Source organism: Bubalus kerabau, chromosome 8 (assembly GCF_029407905.1).
Source record: "Bubalus kerabau isolate K-KA32 ecotype Philippines breed swamp buffalo chromosome 8, PCC_UOA_SB_1v2, whole genome shotgun sequence".
NCBI lineage: Eukaryota > Metazoa > Chordata > Mammalia > Artiodactyla > Bovidae > Bubalus > Bubalus kerabau.
Window position 1 is genome coordinate 41,548,778 of NC_073631.1, and position 16,615 is coordinate 41,565,392.

A 16,615-nucleotide genomic window follows, 5' to 3' on the forward strand; every position below is an offset into this window, starting at 1 on the left:
CAATTATTTAGTCAGCTTTTTCATATATCTTAGGTAAGTAACTTTTATGGAATTAATTCTATATTTAAATATCCCTTGAATTATTCTCTATACAGCATTTTACAATGTCCTATATGCTTAATTGTTCTCTGTGTAGAACCCCAAATCTCAGGAGCCAGTAACTTTGGATTTCCTTGATGCAGAATTAGAGAACGATATTAAAGTGGAGGTAAGTGCAGTTGGCCTGAACAACACCCTCCCATCAGATGCTGGGATTCTTCCAGTCCACAGGATTTGTTGAGCATTTTCATGTGTTGGTTCTCTCTTTGGACTATATGCACAAAGATGACTGTCTTTTGTCTTTAAAAATTTCCAGATCCTAGGCTCTCTGATCCAAAAGATCATATGAAAAGGAATAAATATTTAAAATTGGGTGTGACCTTAGTTTTTTCTTTCTTTTTCCTTCCACAGGTAGAGTTGTGTATTTCAATACAAATATAACTTGTAAATTTCAATTAAAAAAACATAGGGAGGAGGATGTTGCCATAGAATTGAAAGAAAATTTTCAGAGAATTTAACCACTCAATAAGCAACATGAGGAAAGAAGCTGCCATGTGAAAAGTGAAAGTGTTAGTCGCTCAGTTGTGTCCAACTCTTTGCAACCCTATGAACTCTAGCCTACCAGGCTGCTCTGTCCGTGGGATTCTCCAGGCAAGAATACTGGAGTGGGTTGCCATTTCCTTCTCCAGGGCATCTTCCCAACCCAAGGATAGAACCCAGGTCTCCTGCATTGCAGGCAGATTCTTTACCATCTGAGCTACCAGGGAAGCCCTCCATAATAATAAAGATAATTATTAATAATAACACTTATTGAGTATGTGATATGTGTCAGTCATGGCTTTTCAAGAGCTTCTGAAATAGGTTCATTGTTTTTGTTGTTATTACTACTATTATTATTATGTCTGTTGTACCGATGATCTGTTTGAGGTACAAGACGTTACATAACTTATCTCCAGTTACTCAGCTATTAATAGTAAGTAGCAGAACCAGAATTTGAACCCGGCTGTCATGTGCCAGAGCAGAGATTTCTCAGATTCTTTCAAGTGGATTAACTCTGTCTCTTATCTATTCAAAGACTCTCGTATTTCTTTTACAGTTTGTCACACGTTTGTACTTGCTTTCCACATTTTACACATTTACTCCCTCAGTGTAGAATGATAAAGTCTATTTATTATAATTACCTTAGACTGAGGCTTCGTGCTGGGATATTTTAGGTAAACCATGAATATCTGTTGTAAAGTGTTCTGACAGGATGACCTAAAATAACAATAATGCAGTAACTTTTAAAAAGAATATTTCCACACTTGATTGGTCTGTTGAGTGTCTGCATAAAGTAACTGTTTCAATTTCCCTTAGATTCGAAATAAAATGATAGATGGAGAAAGCGGAGAAAAAACGTTCAGGACTCTGGTTAAATCTCAAGATGAGGTAAGAATTAAGCCAGATTTATTCTTAAATAAAATGTATATATTAATAATAATAATTGACAATAGTGGTCAGTCTGATCTAGTAAAACAATATTTATTTATCAAACAGAGATGTTTCTAGTAAACAGATTTATTTAAAGCACTCCTTGCTGGAGGGATATTTTCAGTAAGATTTTTAAATCTGAAACTTTTATAAAATAATGTTGCTATAGGGTTCTTAATGTATTCTTATATCACTAATAATATATTCTTGAAAATTACATTTTTAAGAATTTTATTGAAGCATAGTTGATTTACACTATATTTCAAGTATATAGCATAGTGTTTCAGCTATACATACATATACATACATACATATTCTTTTTAGATAATTTTCCTTTTAGGTTATTACATAACGTTGAATATAGTTCCCTGTGCTCTACAGTAGGTCATTGTTGGTTTTCAAAAATTGTATTTTATGTCTCCATTTTTTCTATCACAATAAGAAACAGAACACACAATATAATGTCCTGCCATGTTCTTTTAGGCCATTTCAGTCATACAATTTGAAGTCAGTACTTAATAGCTGTATGTTTTGTATGGCTTGTGCATGCAGATGTTTTAATTGTTGAGTTCCATATATTAATTTTTTTCATTACTTGTTTACTTGTTTCTGGCTGGGTTTATTTTCTTTTACTCTTTCTGTATGATTGCCCTGCATTTAAATCTGAAATTAAATCAAGAAAACATAGCTACCACTTTAAAATCACTGGTACAACTATGTAATGCTTGTGTTGTTTTATAATGACATTGGGAAATTCCTTGTGTATTGAAAGTATGTCTATCCATTATCAGTCACATGGGGATATGTGTTTGTATATTTGGGTATTTGAAAAATACATAGAACCCACAAGCTTTTGAGCTTAGACATTTAATTTAAGCTTTTATGTATAATTTATGTCTTATTTCCTCATAATCTCATCCATTTTAAGCGTAACAATTCTCCTGAGTTTGTTAAATCCATTTTAAGTGTAACAAATCTCCTGAATCTGAATCAGCAGAATTTTTTCCCTATGATGAAGCCAGGATCCAAACATATAACTTCATAAGCACCTGCCCTTTCTCACTTTAATCAGGAGTCCCTGTTACCAGAACACAAGGGGGACACATCAGTGTCAGTCTTGAGATTTGAAATGTCAGCTCTGTTTACTTAGACTTTAGCCATGCTGTTTATACCTTCACTTTTCTGAAAGAAGAGCTAAACCATTCAGCAGTTCTGCCAACTTCTCTCTGTTGATCTGCCAAAATGAACTCTTTGACCTGTACCTTCTCTTTTTTTCAACTTATAAATCCATTTTTTTTTCTATTAAGTCACTTTTTAATTTTTCTCCTCCAACTTACTGTAAATTCTTTTTTTTTTTTTTTTTTTTTTGACCAATATCCCTCCATGGACTTTTCATATTAATTACCTTGAAGAAAGTGGTGTCTTGTGTCTTTATTTCTCTAATCTGATATGGTTTTTGATATTCTTTTTTTTTTTTTAATAGCTTGTGGAACAATACTAGTTTTCCCTGGTTTTTTAGGAGTAGTAGTAAATACATAAACTTTTTTTTTTATTATTCTTTAAGGAATTTTATGAGTCCAGAAACTTCCTGTGCACTTCCTGTCCTCTCTCCCCCATCTTCCACACACATAAATAAAGCCATGGGGATATTTGATGTATAAAACAACATTGTGTGGTTGTTATAAAATAAACTTGGAATCATGCATTTTCCTTCATGCTGCTAGTTAAAGTCCTCTTGAAGATTCATTTTCCAAATCAGTAAATTGTGGAAAAGAATAGTATTTCATTTACTCCAGGGGCTTGACTAAATGAGACAAGGATTGAAAAATGTTTTGTATATTGCCTAATATCAAGTAATAACTTTAGTGAATATTATTGTTCTGCTGAGGATGATGACACTGGAGATAACTGAAAATATTAAAAGATGCATATGTATCATCACTGAATCTAATAGAAGAAGGAATGATAATTTCTTTACTACCCTTCAATAGCTACATAAGAAAGATTCAATATCTATGAAGTCATTTAGCTCTTTCTTCCTTTCCCTGGTGGATATAATTGTTTTTCTAACCTTCAATAATATTAAGTAATTAGAATCTAAGATAAATACTGTAATAATACCTTAATAAGAACTGCTACTGCTAATCCTGCTGTTTAGTCACTCAGTTGTGTCTAACTCTTTGCAAACTTATGGACTGTAGTCTGCCAGGCTCCTCTGTCCACAGGATTCTCTAGGCAAGAATTACTGGAGTGGATGGTCATTTCCTTCTCTAGGGTATCTTCCTGAACCAGGGATGGAGCCTGTGTCTCCTGCTTGGCAGGCAGATGTTTACCACTGAGCCACATGGGAAACCCCTAATCAGAAGAGTAATATGCTAATCATACATTTGGATCTAGACACTGCATTAAATTCCTGATATTACCAATTTATTTTAAACATAATCTACTATGGAAATACCTGAGTGTTATGTAACATTTCAATCATGTTTCATTATTAAAATTTATTTTTCTAAGAAATGTTTTTAAAGTTTTGATGTTAATAATTTGGCATAAATTACTGATTTTAAATTAAGATTTTCCACTTAAATGTCCTTAAAATTTATCATATGGGTACTTTTCTTCCTAAAATTTTGCTTTACACACACACATAACAAAATAAATAATTGTAGAGTGGAATAGATCAGACATTTGTGAAGAAGGGTATTGAATCACCACTGAATTTATATATAGAGCCTAATGTTCTGCTATTCTTATAAATTAACATAGAATAAAAAGTGATCATAATCAAGTCCAACTCTTTTTTAGAGATATATTGACAAAGGAAACAGGACATATACATGGACTCCTGTCAATGGCACAGATTACAGGTAATTAACCATATTTATATGTGTGCTTATAAAAAATATTCAGTTCAGTATCTTTTAACTATTTTTAAGTATCTGTTTTTCCAGTGGATGAATATTGTTTTTTATATATTCTCAAGCTGTTCTCAATGTCATTAAAATAGAAATATTATCCATTCCAACATTAAAATGCATTAAAATTATACATTATTATTTTCAAAATGGGTAAGATGGGGGAAAGCTGGAAAATAAAATTTAGAAATGAAAATTTGTATGATATACATATATTTGATATTTTGTATATTTATGTTAGTAAAAGTTGACAAAATCCCGTTACTTTGTAGTCATGACCTCCACTGATTTCCTCATTTAAATTGTTATGTAGTTTACAGTACTTAAATTTAGGCTGCAAATTAACTTAAAACTTCTCACATCATCATATAATCTGATATAAAATGCTCAACTGATATAATTTAACCCCATGAGTAGGAATTCTGTAATATACTGATTCTTCCAGTTGACTGGACTTTGAAAAACCGGACAGACTAATACCCTAAAATTTCTTGGAAATTCTTCATTCTTCAACACTTGCTGAGCATTTTCTTTGCTTGCTCTAACTTTAAAGACACCTCTTTCCCTGTGGTCCTGCTTCCTACAGCCTTGTAATACTGAAGCTGATTCGATTATGTCCTGCTTATCCATTCTCTCTTCCTCCTCCTTCATATCCCCACCTTTGGATTTCATGTCACCAGACAATACCACCTACCATTCCTCCCTTTAAAGAGTCATCCCCTTCTCATTTCAGGGATTTTTATTCCTGGGCTGGTTTCCACCCTCTCCTCCATTCATGTGGATCACTGTTTCTCAAACTATTTGGGACATACCCAGAGTTATAAAAAAAAAAAATGTTTACTAAAACACTAAAAGATGAAAAGTCAAGTGGACAACAATTTTTATTGGACTTCATAGACATAAAATTAGTCTGTCAGATTACTATAAAAATTTCTAAATGCTTACTGTCATTTTCTGTATTTAACTAATCATGACCTGGTAATGGGTAGTTTGCAAAGGGACCAGGTTCCCTGGACATACTTTAAATACCACTGGCATAGATGATTTTTCTGGTGCCTGGACTTGGTTTTTCTGTCTCCTTCTCTCTGATGATCTTGTCAATCCGCAGTCTTAGCTATCTACTTCAAAGTCATGTCCTGCAACTCTAACATTGAGACTGCAAGTCCTTTATAGTCTTAATTTGAGGTGTTTGTTTTTTTTTAAATCCATCTGTCAGATGACTCCATTTTAGCTTTTCATCCCCTCCTTCTGATAGCCCAACTGCAGCAATCCTTTGACTCAGTTGAGACCTGAAATCCATCAACTCCTGAGACCTTTCATTGTCCTTGCCTTCCTCATGTGCGTGTACCTGTTATTTCAGCATAAAGTCATTGGATCTTATTACATTCTCTCTCTCATATTAATGCCATCAACTCGTACTCAAGTATAGCAAAGAGTAGTTTGACCAATTTCAATCCTAGTTAAATTATTACCAGTACCACCCAGTATCGTCACAGCTACAGATGGGGAAAATAAAATATTCCTTGACTGATAATGTCTAAAACCTCTAAACCTCAAGTAGACTTTAGGGGCGCCTTTTGATCTCAATAGTCCAATAAATTTAGGAGGCTTCTAGATGACTTTTGATAGCTTCACTCCTCAAACCCATCTCTTTCCCATCCATTTTCTCTGTTGATCTGAACCTCTATTTTTCTCAGTGAAATAGGAAGCAATCAAAAGAGACCTTCTACCACCATAGAACATAACTTCTAGCATCTGTTTCTCCATCTCCTATCTCTATTTCTTTTCACAACACAAGGGTCATATTTCATAAGAGTCATAGTATTAATACTTGAGTTATATTGTTTCATTTATCTATCCACAGTTCTCCAATAATTTGCTGTCTTAATATCTATAAAATGTAAGGTTTGCCACAGCCACTAGAAGCCTTACAGCATATGACTTCATTTACCATCAGTCATCTGAAGTTGTCGTCTCAGATTCTTCACTGAACCACCTTCATCTCCATCCTCCTTGCTGCTCCTCATAAACCTGGAACCACTCTGCCTTAGGACCTTTGCACCTAACTTACTTCTCTGAGGATGTAAAGTGCCTCATCATTTCACATTATATATATATGTATGTACACATACACACGTATATATGAAGCATATATTAAGAAATTTTTTCTACTGTTTATTGTCTCCCCCTCACTGTTAAGTTCTAAGAAAGCAACATTCTAAGACTGTTAAATTCTGAGATTATAAGATTGTTGCCTGCTTCATTTACTTTTGAATCCTCAGATTATAAGACGGGCACACAGTAGACATTCTATATATCTTTAGACAGTTAAGTAGATTTTCAACTGGTTTCTTTCTGTCAAATTCAAATAATAGTGTCCAAACTTCCATTGAAATATTCAAATATGAAGGATTCTTTGACTACATATTAATGTATGATTAATATGTAGCCCAATTAATAGGCTGTGGCAGACTCAACCATTCATTTCCTAATAAAACCAAACTATATTCCTCCTGCCTCTGTCTCAGAGCATACGCCTAACTTTGCCAGAGAACCTAGAGTGCTGGGCTTCTCTTAAAGCTGTAATACTATCACAGGGGACCATTGCCTTTTCTGTTGCTAGGATGGCATGCAGACTCAATCTAGAAGAGGAGCCCATGGATAGTAATGTCATGATACACCACTACATGCCAATATTTCTCCATTGTTTTAGTTTTTCACATGATTTTGAATCTACTGAAAAATACCAGTATGACTGTTTTACTTGTATGTAGCTCTTGGTTTCTCTCATTGCTATTAGGCATTTCTTTATACATATACCATCTTTATTTATCAGTATATACATAGGTCATTTTTTTTCCTTCCTCTTCCATGGTTATCGCCAGCTTGATATTTTTGGATAAACTTGACAAAGGGTGTAATAGCCAAGAGGAAATCTGGGAGTCCTGTCTTTTTAGAGATGACTTCATGATAGGAATGTGCTCTTTGCCTCTGTTGGTTAGACAAATAAATTCCAAGTTAGAAAAATGGTTTCTTTTTGACCCTGACAGTGAGTCATTCTGATGGTTGGTCCTACTGCAGTCATAATTACACTCTGGGGGAATTTTAAATTATTATCCTTAAATGTTTTTAATAATCTCACAAATGTCTCTGATATTCCTCCCCTTCCCCTCCCACCCCCAGTCATAACTCAGGTAACCAGATTAATGTTCTTTTCTTCAGTTCCGAGTATTTCTCTCCTTGTTCACAGAACTTTAGTCTCTTTCCATTTTCATTTGAGTTCAGACTTACAAGCTTGAAATTCACATCACGCCTCTCTAGCCTAACCTTTCTGCCCTGTCCTTTACCCCACCATCCTCCCCACAATAACCAGTATTCTCTGAACAAGCCTCAACTTCATCATCTTTGCATGTTTTCTTCACACATTCCCTTCACAAATCTATAACTTTGGGACAGATTGAATTTATTTTCGTTGTAAGTACTCCCTTGAATCTCTGTACAAAGAAATTCACAAATAACAAAGTAGAACAAAACATTACATCTAAATTGAAAAAAGTGTTTTTATGTAATGTATGAGATACCAAATTTTACTTAGTGATTTCTGTTTCCTTAAGCTTTGATATAACTTGATATAACATATTTTGAAGTATAGAAATTATTTTAATAGAATATTTTCTTTTAATGAAGAGTGATTTTATGGTGATATAAATGATGCAATAGAAAAGTGTGTTATATTCCATTTAACTAAGTTAACCATGTTTATGGGAGTTGCAAAAATATTGCTTGGGCTGTACCATCCATCTGGTGCCCACTGCCTTTATTAGATTTTAATCCCTTGGAGAAAATAAAGCAGCCTTAGTCAATTGGTTTTATATGGAGAAATACAACAAAGACTGCATATGGCAGCATCATTGACTTGGAATGTTGATTAAAGATCTTATCTGCTATAGGTTGAAAAAATAACTATTGCCTCAAGACAAAAAATCATTATGTGTAACTATATGTTTCTATAAAATACAGATATTATTAATAATAGCAACTTGAGACTTGCAGGCCAATAAAATATATATATGATATGTCAATTTTAAAATTTCTACTGTGTTACTCATGGGTTTCCACACTAATTTTTATGGTACGTAAGCTGTAACCCAAGCTTGCAGCGTGACACTGTAGCAGCCACATGATATATTGTTATCAGTTTTAATTTGAAGTTTCTCTTAGTAATAAATGCTGATGAGGCATTAAAATGTGCCCTAATTTCCCTTGAGAGGAATTTGTGGGAGACAATCTTCAAATGCTCACTAATTCTGAGCTACATTTTATAAATGGCAAGTGAATCATGAAAGGTCATCTTACTTTCAGACTAATTGCACTGTTTTGGTTTCTTTTTTTTTTTTTTAATTTTAATCTCTTCTACTTTAAAGGAAGTTACCTTTAAAATGAATGTAGAGATTTTCATTAGATCTACATAACATTTTGTTTCTCTGACCTTTACCCATAAGGGAAGTCTATGAATTACTTAATGATGGAGAAAGATTTGGGAATTGGAGGTAACAAGCATCCAATTATTTTGCTATCTTGACTGCATAATTAAATTGTAGCAAATCAGCCCTTGCTTTTTTCCTCTTCATGGAATGAATTTTTAACATATATTCATAAGAAGAAAAACCTGGAATTTTATATTTTGTCCTGTTCAATATTGTTCATTAAAAATGCATAATGGGATTACAGTTTGGCCATCTGTATTCAGAACCTGGGAAACATGAGCCTTGAGTGATATAAAAGATGATCTTCTACAAATACCTAGAAATCTCAGAAGCCTAGAAATGGACACATTTTTCTGTGTATTGCTAAATTAGGGGTTAAATTATAAAAATGAATCTGAACAACTCAATTGGTGACTTTAATCAAGCATCACTTTTTTAAATTTTTAAAATAATAGTTTAATTGGGAATCTTAAGAGATTACCTCATTTTTGGCATTAGTTTCCTTCTGTATTCAAAGGATAGCAAAGGTCATTTGCAACTGTAAGTATGGATAAGAAATAATTATGTTCTGCACATGTGTATCAGCCATTGTGAGAGTAGAAGAATTGCATGTATGCAATTGTTACTGGAAACTGCATAATATGATTTTTTTAAACAATTCTTGTGTGTATGTTCATTAATTGGCATCTTCAAAATGAGTTGGGTTATCTGCCTGTCTGTGTTTTAATTTTTACAGTCATATTAAGACAAGGCTGGACGACAGGCTTGACAGTCTTTGTGTCTAAAATGTTCTGAATCTTGCTTAAAATTTGCACTGGAGATGTCCTTCAATGTGTATATCTACCACACAACTAGAGTAGCCCTGTGGCTCTTGTAAACTATAAAAATCACGATGTTTCTCCTATTGTACCTCATAACAATCTACCAAATGATATGGGATATCCACATTTAATGAACTTGAAATAAATACAGTTACACTGTTGGATAAGAACCAATGGGATGAGCAAAGGAATCTGAATTTCCCCTTCAAAAGACACAGGGGAAATTGCAAAGAGATGAGTTCTATAATAGTAGGTATTTAATCCTTCAAAAGAAAATATTTCAAATGATTGTATGCATTGTATAATACTAATAATACTTCTTATATTTGTTATTGTTAATAGTGTACATTTGCTAGCAAGCACTGTAACGTTATGTATAATTCATTAGGGAGGGTATAGCCAATGTGCATGATACAATTACTTTGCCTAAACATATCCCTACTATTCTTCTATTTTTTTTTCACAAAGTATTTTAATCTACTTTTCTGGAAATATAGTATCCATGACATTTTCTTCAGCCCATTTATGGGCACTCTTAGTAGCTAATTTTCCTTGTGTCTATTCTAATTCCCTACAAGGTAGAGTACTGGATAACTCTGGATGGCAAAACAAATTAAGTGCCTTATTTGCTGAAAGCATTTTCCTGTCAAAGTAATGTCTTTTCCTTCCCGTGAGGAAGATCTTTGGATTTCCTGTGAACTTGATGTGTCTTTTTTTTTTTTTAAGTTATGTTTCATTTTTGTTTGTTTGTGTTTATGCTTCTCTTGTTTCTATTGCAGTTTGGCCTTGGTATTACCAACCTACAGTTTTTACTATATAAAAGCCAAAATAGAAGAGACAATAACTCAGGCCAGATGTAAGTACTGTGAAAGTGACTTCAGGGTCTATTTGTTATCTCCTAGTACCAGAGGTTTAAATACGTCTAGACTTTTGAATACCCAAGGCTTATACCTTTTAGTAGGTGTTATTACCAAATCAACAGCAATGATTCTAACCCATTCCAAACATGCAAGGAACAAGAAATATTCTACATGGATAGAATATGAGCAGGTACTCCAGCCTCACTGGCAGTCCCCACCACTCTCCCCTGCCTTGCTTTGTGCTCATAGAATCATTGCAGTGCTCTTGTCCTCTGTTGCTGTTGTTTTAAGGGTCTGCTAACTGGCGCAAAATGTTTCACATAGTCTCTACTCATGGCACTCTGCTAGTAAAGTTTCTATTTTTTTTTTTCTTTCTTTTCTCCTTGTTTTTGCATTCAGCAAAAATGATATGCTCCACATCTGCAACATTGTTTGAATAAATTGCACTGGTCTTTGGCTTTGGTTTAGCAATTAACTCCCTTCTAATTATCCAAATTAATGTCTTCAGTAACCTAAATGGATTAATTTTTTAAAACATCATTTGGAATGTGGAGTAATTATTAACACTAGTGCATATTTCAAGTCATTATTAATCTTTGTTTTGGGTGGCTAGATTTAGCAAGGTAAAAATGACCATCATATCCTTTACATATCACTCAAGTATTCCTGACCACCGAAATTTTTCCTGTTATGATAAAGTAAAAAAATATGTGTGTGTATATATATATATGTATATACTTTTTATATCTGACCTTACAGAAACTGCAATTTCTTTTGTTTCTATGTCAGTTCTTTTTTTGCTCTCTGGAGTCCTAGTTCTCATTGTAAATTGTAGTAATTTAGACATTTGTATTTCTGCTTTCACTTGATAGATATGATGGTCTTTTACCAACCACTGACTTTGCATGAGCTAGTTCATCACTTGATAAATGAGGGGATGACTAGTGGGTCTTTGATGATTGGTAAATGCTTCTGTGTATAGGCTAGCATCATTGGGATTGCACTTGAATTAGCCACTTTGCAAAATAGACCCTTGAAATAACCACAGTACAGAGAGGGTGTTCTAGTAGTAATTGACAGGACATACTTTCCAGTCTTCAAAAATATGTGTCTTTTTTTTCCCAGAACTACAGCTGTACATAAATAAACCTTTGATCTATGCACAATATTTTTATTCAAGAAAGTCATTGAATAAAATATTGTTTGTGACCCCCTTTGCTTTACCCTCTTTTTTTTTTGTTTCCCTGCTTTCTCTTTCTGATGGATTTTCACAGCCAAAAAGGGCAGAATGAAGGGCAAGTATTTTCTTGTTGCTCAATTTCTTTTTCTGTAGTACACTTGACATTTCCACTGATATTTCCATTCCTATTGGATATTATCCTCTGTGCTTCTCATTTGCTAGATTTTCCTCCATGATCACTCAGACCTTAGTAGCAGAAAAGGGGGAAAGAATATGCTTGTGTTTTCATATATAACCTGTTTTACTTTCTGTTTTTTTTCCTAAACTTGGATACTTGTGTGTTTATCCTTCCACTTACTAATTCATACTAATATGAAGAATGCCGTTAATTCACTAGGGCATTAATGGGTTTATTGAAATAATTTTATTATAATATTGGTAAAATATTTATGTTGATATTTTAAATTAATACCTCTGGTGTAACACTGACCTAAGTCGTTTTTTAAAGGATATCTTGGTTACGGTAGGGTTACTTAGTAAATGGGAAAATTATAGACCTAGCATTGTCTTTGATATGACCATTGTAATCCATGTTATGAAATTAAAATTGATTTTATTACTGTGAAGTATTGGGGAATCTTTGTGTGTTTCAATTAGGATGAAAGTCTATGTTTTTCCTTATTAAGTTATCTTTCTAACGCCTTATTGACATCAAATATCAGGATGTATATTCTGATTCTTATCTAACCCTCTAATATTATATTTTCAGATTCAGAAACTCTGAAACCGGATAATTTTGAAGAGTCTGGCTATACGTTCATAGCACCAAGGTAGGTTTTGTTTGGTTTTCTTTTTTAAGGCTCATTGTGGATGTATAGGCCTTCAAGAATAGGTCAGAGTTGGGGGTCAAGACTGCTCTGGGTTATGCCATGTCTAATTATGGAACCAAAGGAACCAGTAAGTTTAAAACTGAAGGAGAATTCTGTTCATTCATTCATTCATTCAGGTACTTAGCAGCTGCATTGTGCTAAACAGTATGCCGACTTGGGGATCAGGTGGTGACTAGGACAGATGGAGGTTCTGTTTTTGTTGGAGCCAACAGTGTATTCAACAAAAATGAAGAGTTGTGTATCTGCATTTGTGACTGTGTATGCACATACAGCTCTGTATACATATACACATACAGATATGTACAGATATATACCTGTATGTGTGTGTATACACACAAGAATGTGTATACCTCAGAGCATAACTAACGTCATTATTGATTTAACACAAATTTTGGGAAAATATATTTTAATATAGTGAGATTTTCTGACATAATTTTTAAAATGAGCATTCTTTTTCCTCCTACACAATTTTACTTCTCTTTCATATAATCCCCCTTTCTCTCTCTCTCTACATCTTCATCTCTACCTCTATTTTCATATAATTATTTGGGACTTCATTCGTGAATCCAAGATTATCCTTTATTTCTATTCTTAGTTTTTGATTCCCAGTCTCTAGCAGACACATGTAATAGTACATATCAACATAATTTCTCTTACCCTAGGCTAAATTATTGAATAAAATACATTCAGAAGCTTGTAGTATTCTCTTCTCTCATCTTTTCCTTCTTAAAGAAATTCCTTTCAGAAGGTTCCTAAAAATTGGTCTCAGTTATTCTTTCATTTTATTTCTGCATAAGCATATCTGAATTTTCTCTTCTTGAAAATAAGGAATATATATAAAACTTTTTCAGAAATCTGTATTAACAAAGCATATTCCTGCTTTGTAAGTGACTGCCCTGGAGCGGCTTTCTTGCTTGGATTTCCTTCAGTGTGGACACTGCTAATCCCATCTCTTTCGACACTTGCCTCCTCTTGCTTGTTGACACACTTTTCTAGGTTTCTCCCTCCCCAGCTGCATGCTCAGTCTATTCCATGAGCTTCCCTTCTTGTGCACATCACTCACATGAGCTGCTGGACCCTCTTATCTTCGTATTGTGCGTCGATAGATACACCACGGACTCTCAAGTATTCTATGCTTTGGTTTGGGCTGACAGCTCTCACGTCTCCAGGATGATCATATCATCCAGAAACACAATAGATATAATATATAGTTTATTAACCTTACATTAGAAGATCAAACAGTATATATGAGACATTCATGTTTGTGAAACATGATGGGAATCTCTCTTCAAAGTGCTTCAAATTCATTATCTCCTGAACATTTGTCTTCTTTTGGGGGAGCTCTTCTTTCCATGTTGCCTCAGTAACAAAAATACTGTCTTCTCTAAATGCCATTCTTGAAAGCTGATAGATACAAAGAAAGGGAGCAAAGATGTCTAACTTCTGGTCAATCAATAAGTCTTGCCAAGCAGGATTTATCTTATGAGTATCCAGTACGTCTGTCAGACTCTGCTGCTTTTGTTCAGCCTGGTGTTTTCTCTCACCTAAACTAGTAAGGCTGCCTCCTAATTGATCTCCCTGCCTCCAGTATCTCTCCCTTACTTCCTATTTCTGTCTCCTTTTTGGAACTAGAGGGAATTTCTAAACTTTATGGAAAGTTTTGGTCCTCATCTGCTAAATACTAGCCAGTGGCTTAGCACTGTCCTCATGATGGTCTGTTCTGCACAGGATGGCTTTCAAACATCCTGTCACTAGATACCAGTTTACCAGTGTGGTACCCTGTGCTCTAAATCAGGGGCTGACAAACTGGCCTGGAGACTGGCTGCCTGTGTTAAATGTGAAATTTTACTGGAACATAGCCGTGGCCATTTGTTGAGGTACTGTCTCTGGTGGTGACCTGGACCTTTTTAGCCCACAGAACCTGAATCATTCAATCTCCTACCCTTTAAGAAGCAGTCTACCAACCTCTGCTTTAAAGTCCAGCCACACTAAACTTTTTTTAGTTCCTAAATGTGTTTTATCCTGCTTACATTAACCTTCTATTCTGGTTTGAACACACCCACCACCAGTCCTTTCCAGACTCCAACTTCATAGCTCCTCCACCTGGGAATTTCTTTCCTGTCCTCTCTGGATTAGACATCCTTGCTGACTGCCTCACAGAGTCCTATATTTCCCATACTAGAGCACTGGCCACATTTCACTTTACTTACTTTCCCCAGCCGAGACATGATGGCATCTCTTTGGCTTACCATTCAATATTCAATATCACATCTGCTGCCTGGCACACAGTAGGGGCTTCGTAAATATTTGGTGACTGGAGAATCTATAAATATATGAAAAGTATTTTTAAAATCATGTTAATAATGCCTGCAATCTTACAAGCAATTTTTTGCTACAAGTAACTTTGAACAACTAAACTGCTGAAACTAGTAGAAGATGGAAAGCAGAATATTACTGTATAGCACAGAGATGAAATGGCATTGAGATACTGAGTGTGCTCTGTTGATGAGACTCTCCCTCCATCTCAGATCTGTGATTTTCTCTGGGTAGCTCCTTGACTCATTTCTCTTAATTTTTAAATAGCAGACCATGCAGATTGGCTTTTTCAACTTCCCTCTTAAACAAAGTAGAAAGCATGGTAAATGTCCAAGTTCTCCTAGAGAGGATGAATATATCTCTCAATCCCAATTTGTAGGCAATCGATTTTGTTTAATTCAGCAAAGATAAGCATATGGACCACTGCTGCAGCCTTAAGTATGTTCAGCATCATGGCTAGAAGAGTGGAATTTGCCTGTAAAATTTAGGGAAGGAGTAAGTACCAGAGAAAGAAAGACACATTGTAGCTTGTAGGATAAATCAATGAGTGCCTCCCTCAGTTAACATATTAAGCCTTTTACATGCTATGATTACATTTACCCCTCAAAAGAATATAATAAATTAGTATTATTATCCTATTTCACGGATTAAGAAACAGTTTTAGAGGTGGTAAATAATAAGGGATTTGAATCCATTTCCTTGCTACTCTATACTCTAAGGTATAAATATCTACACTGAATACGTAAATACTTAGGGAATTTCAAAAGAACATCCAGTACAGCTGAGCAAATATTTTTGTAGGGAACATTTCCTGGGAAAGTGGGCATTGAATGTATATTCAAAGATTTGTGGAAAATAAACTGATAAAAATTAAGAAAAAGAAAAAAAAAATGGTGAGGAAAGACAGACATTTATGTTACCCAGGATATCAGGCATATGTTTTTGTCACTGTTATTAATGGGGAACAGTGAAGCAAATTAGAGCAACACTATCAGAGTCTGTTTCCCAGATATTCATTGTCATGAATGTTACTCAGATTTCCTGCATCTTAGTTTCTTTACTAGCAAAATAGTGCTAACAATTATACGTGTCTTATAGAGTTTTTCGGAGAAGGCAATGGCACCCCACTCCAGTACTCTTGCCTGGAAAATCCCATGGATGGAGGAGCCTAGTGGGCTGCAGTCCCTGGGGTCGCAAAGAGTCCGACACGACTGAGCGACTTCACTTTCATGCATTGGAGAAGGAAATGGCAACCCACTCCAGTGTTCTTGCTTGGAGAATCCCAGGGACGGGGGAGCCTGGTGGGCTGCTGTCTATGGGGTTGCACAGAGTCGGACACAACTGAAGTGACTTAGCATTAGCATATAGAGTTTTTATAAGCTTTAAATGAGATAATACCACATGTAATATATACTTGTAAGTATATTACTTAAGTAATATATATTTAATATAGTTCTTGGTAAAAGATGAGCTCTAAATAAATATTAGTTATTATTTATGGTTCTAGTAGAGGTAGGAGGAGGAGGGAGTGCTATTTAACAAAGAATGTTAAAAAGCAGTTATTTTAAAATAATTTAAAGGCAAAAGCTTGCAATTTTTAGATGTAGAACCATTTCTGTTAATTCCTATATAATTAT

At 34.5% G+C, this 16,615-nt stretch overlaps 1 protein-coding gene across 10 annotated transcripts in view; it reads left to right on the forward strand.

The window, feature by feature from the left end:
- The window catches only part of CACNA2D1 (calcium voltage-gated channel auxiliary subunit alpha2delta 1), a 533,324-nt gene that overhangs the window by 474,778 nt on the left and 41,931 nt on the right, over positions 1-16,615 (forward strand). For 7 of the 10 annotated variants that reach the window (XM_055590111.1, XM_055590108.1, XM_055590112.1 and 4 more), the window contains 5 exons: positions 137-208; positions 1,396-1,467; positions 4,315-4,376; positions 10,512-10,588; positions 12,542-12,602. In XM_055590111.1, coding sequence (XP_055446086.1) covers positions 137-208; positions 1,396-1,467; positions 4,315-4,376; positions 10,512-10,588; positions 12,542-12,602 — 344 coding nt within the window. The remainder of the gene's footprint in view (positions 1-136; positions 209-1,395; positions 1,468-4,314; positions 4,377-10,511; positions 10,589-12,541; positions 12,603-16,615) is intronic. The other 3 variants (XM_055590113.1, XM_055590110.1, XM_055590114.1) reach the window with 1 other exon arrangement.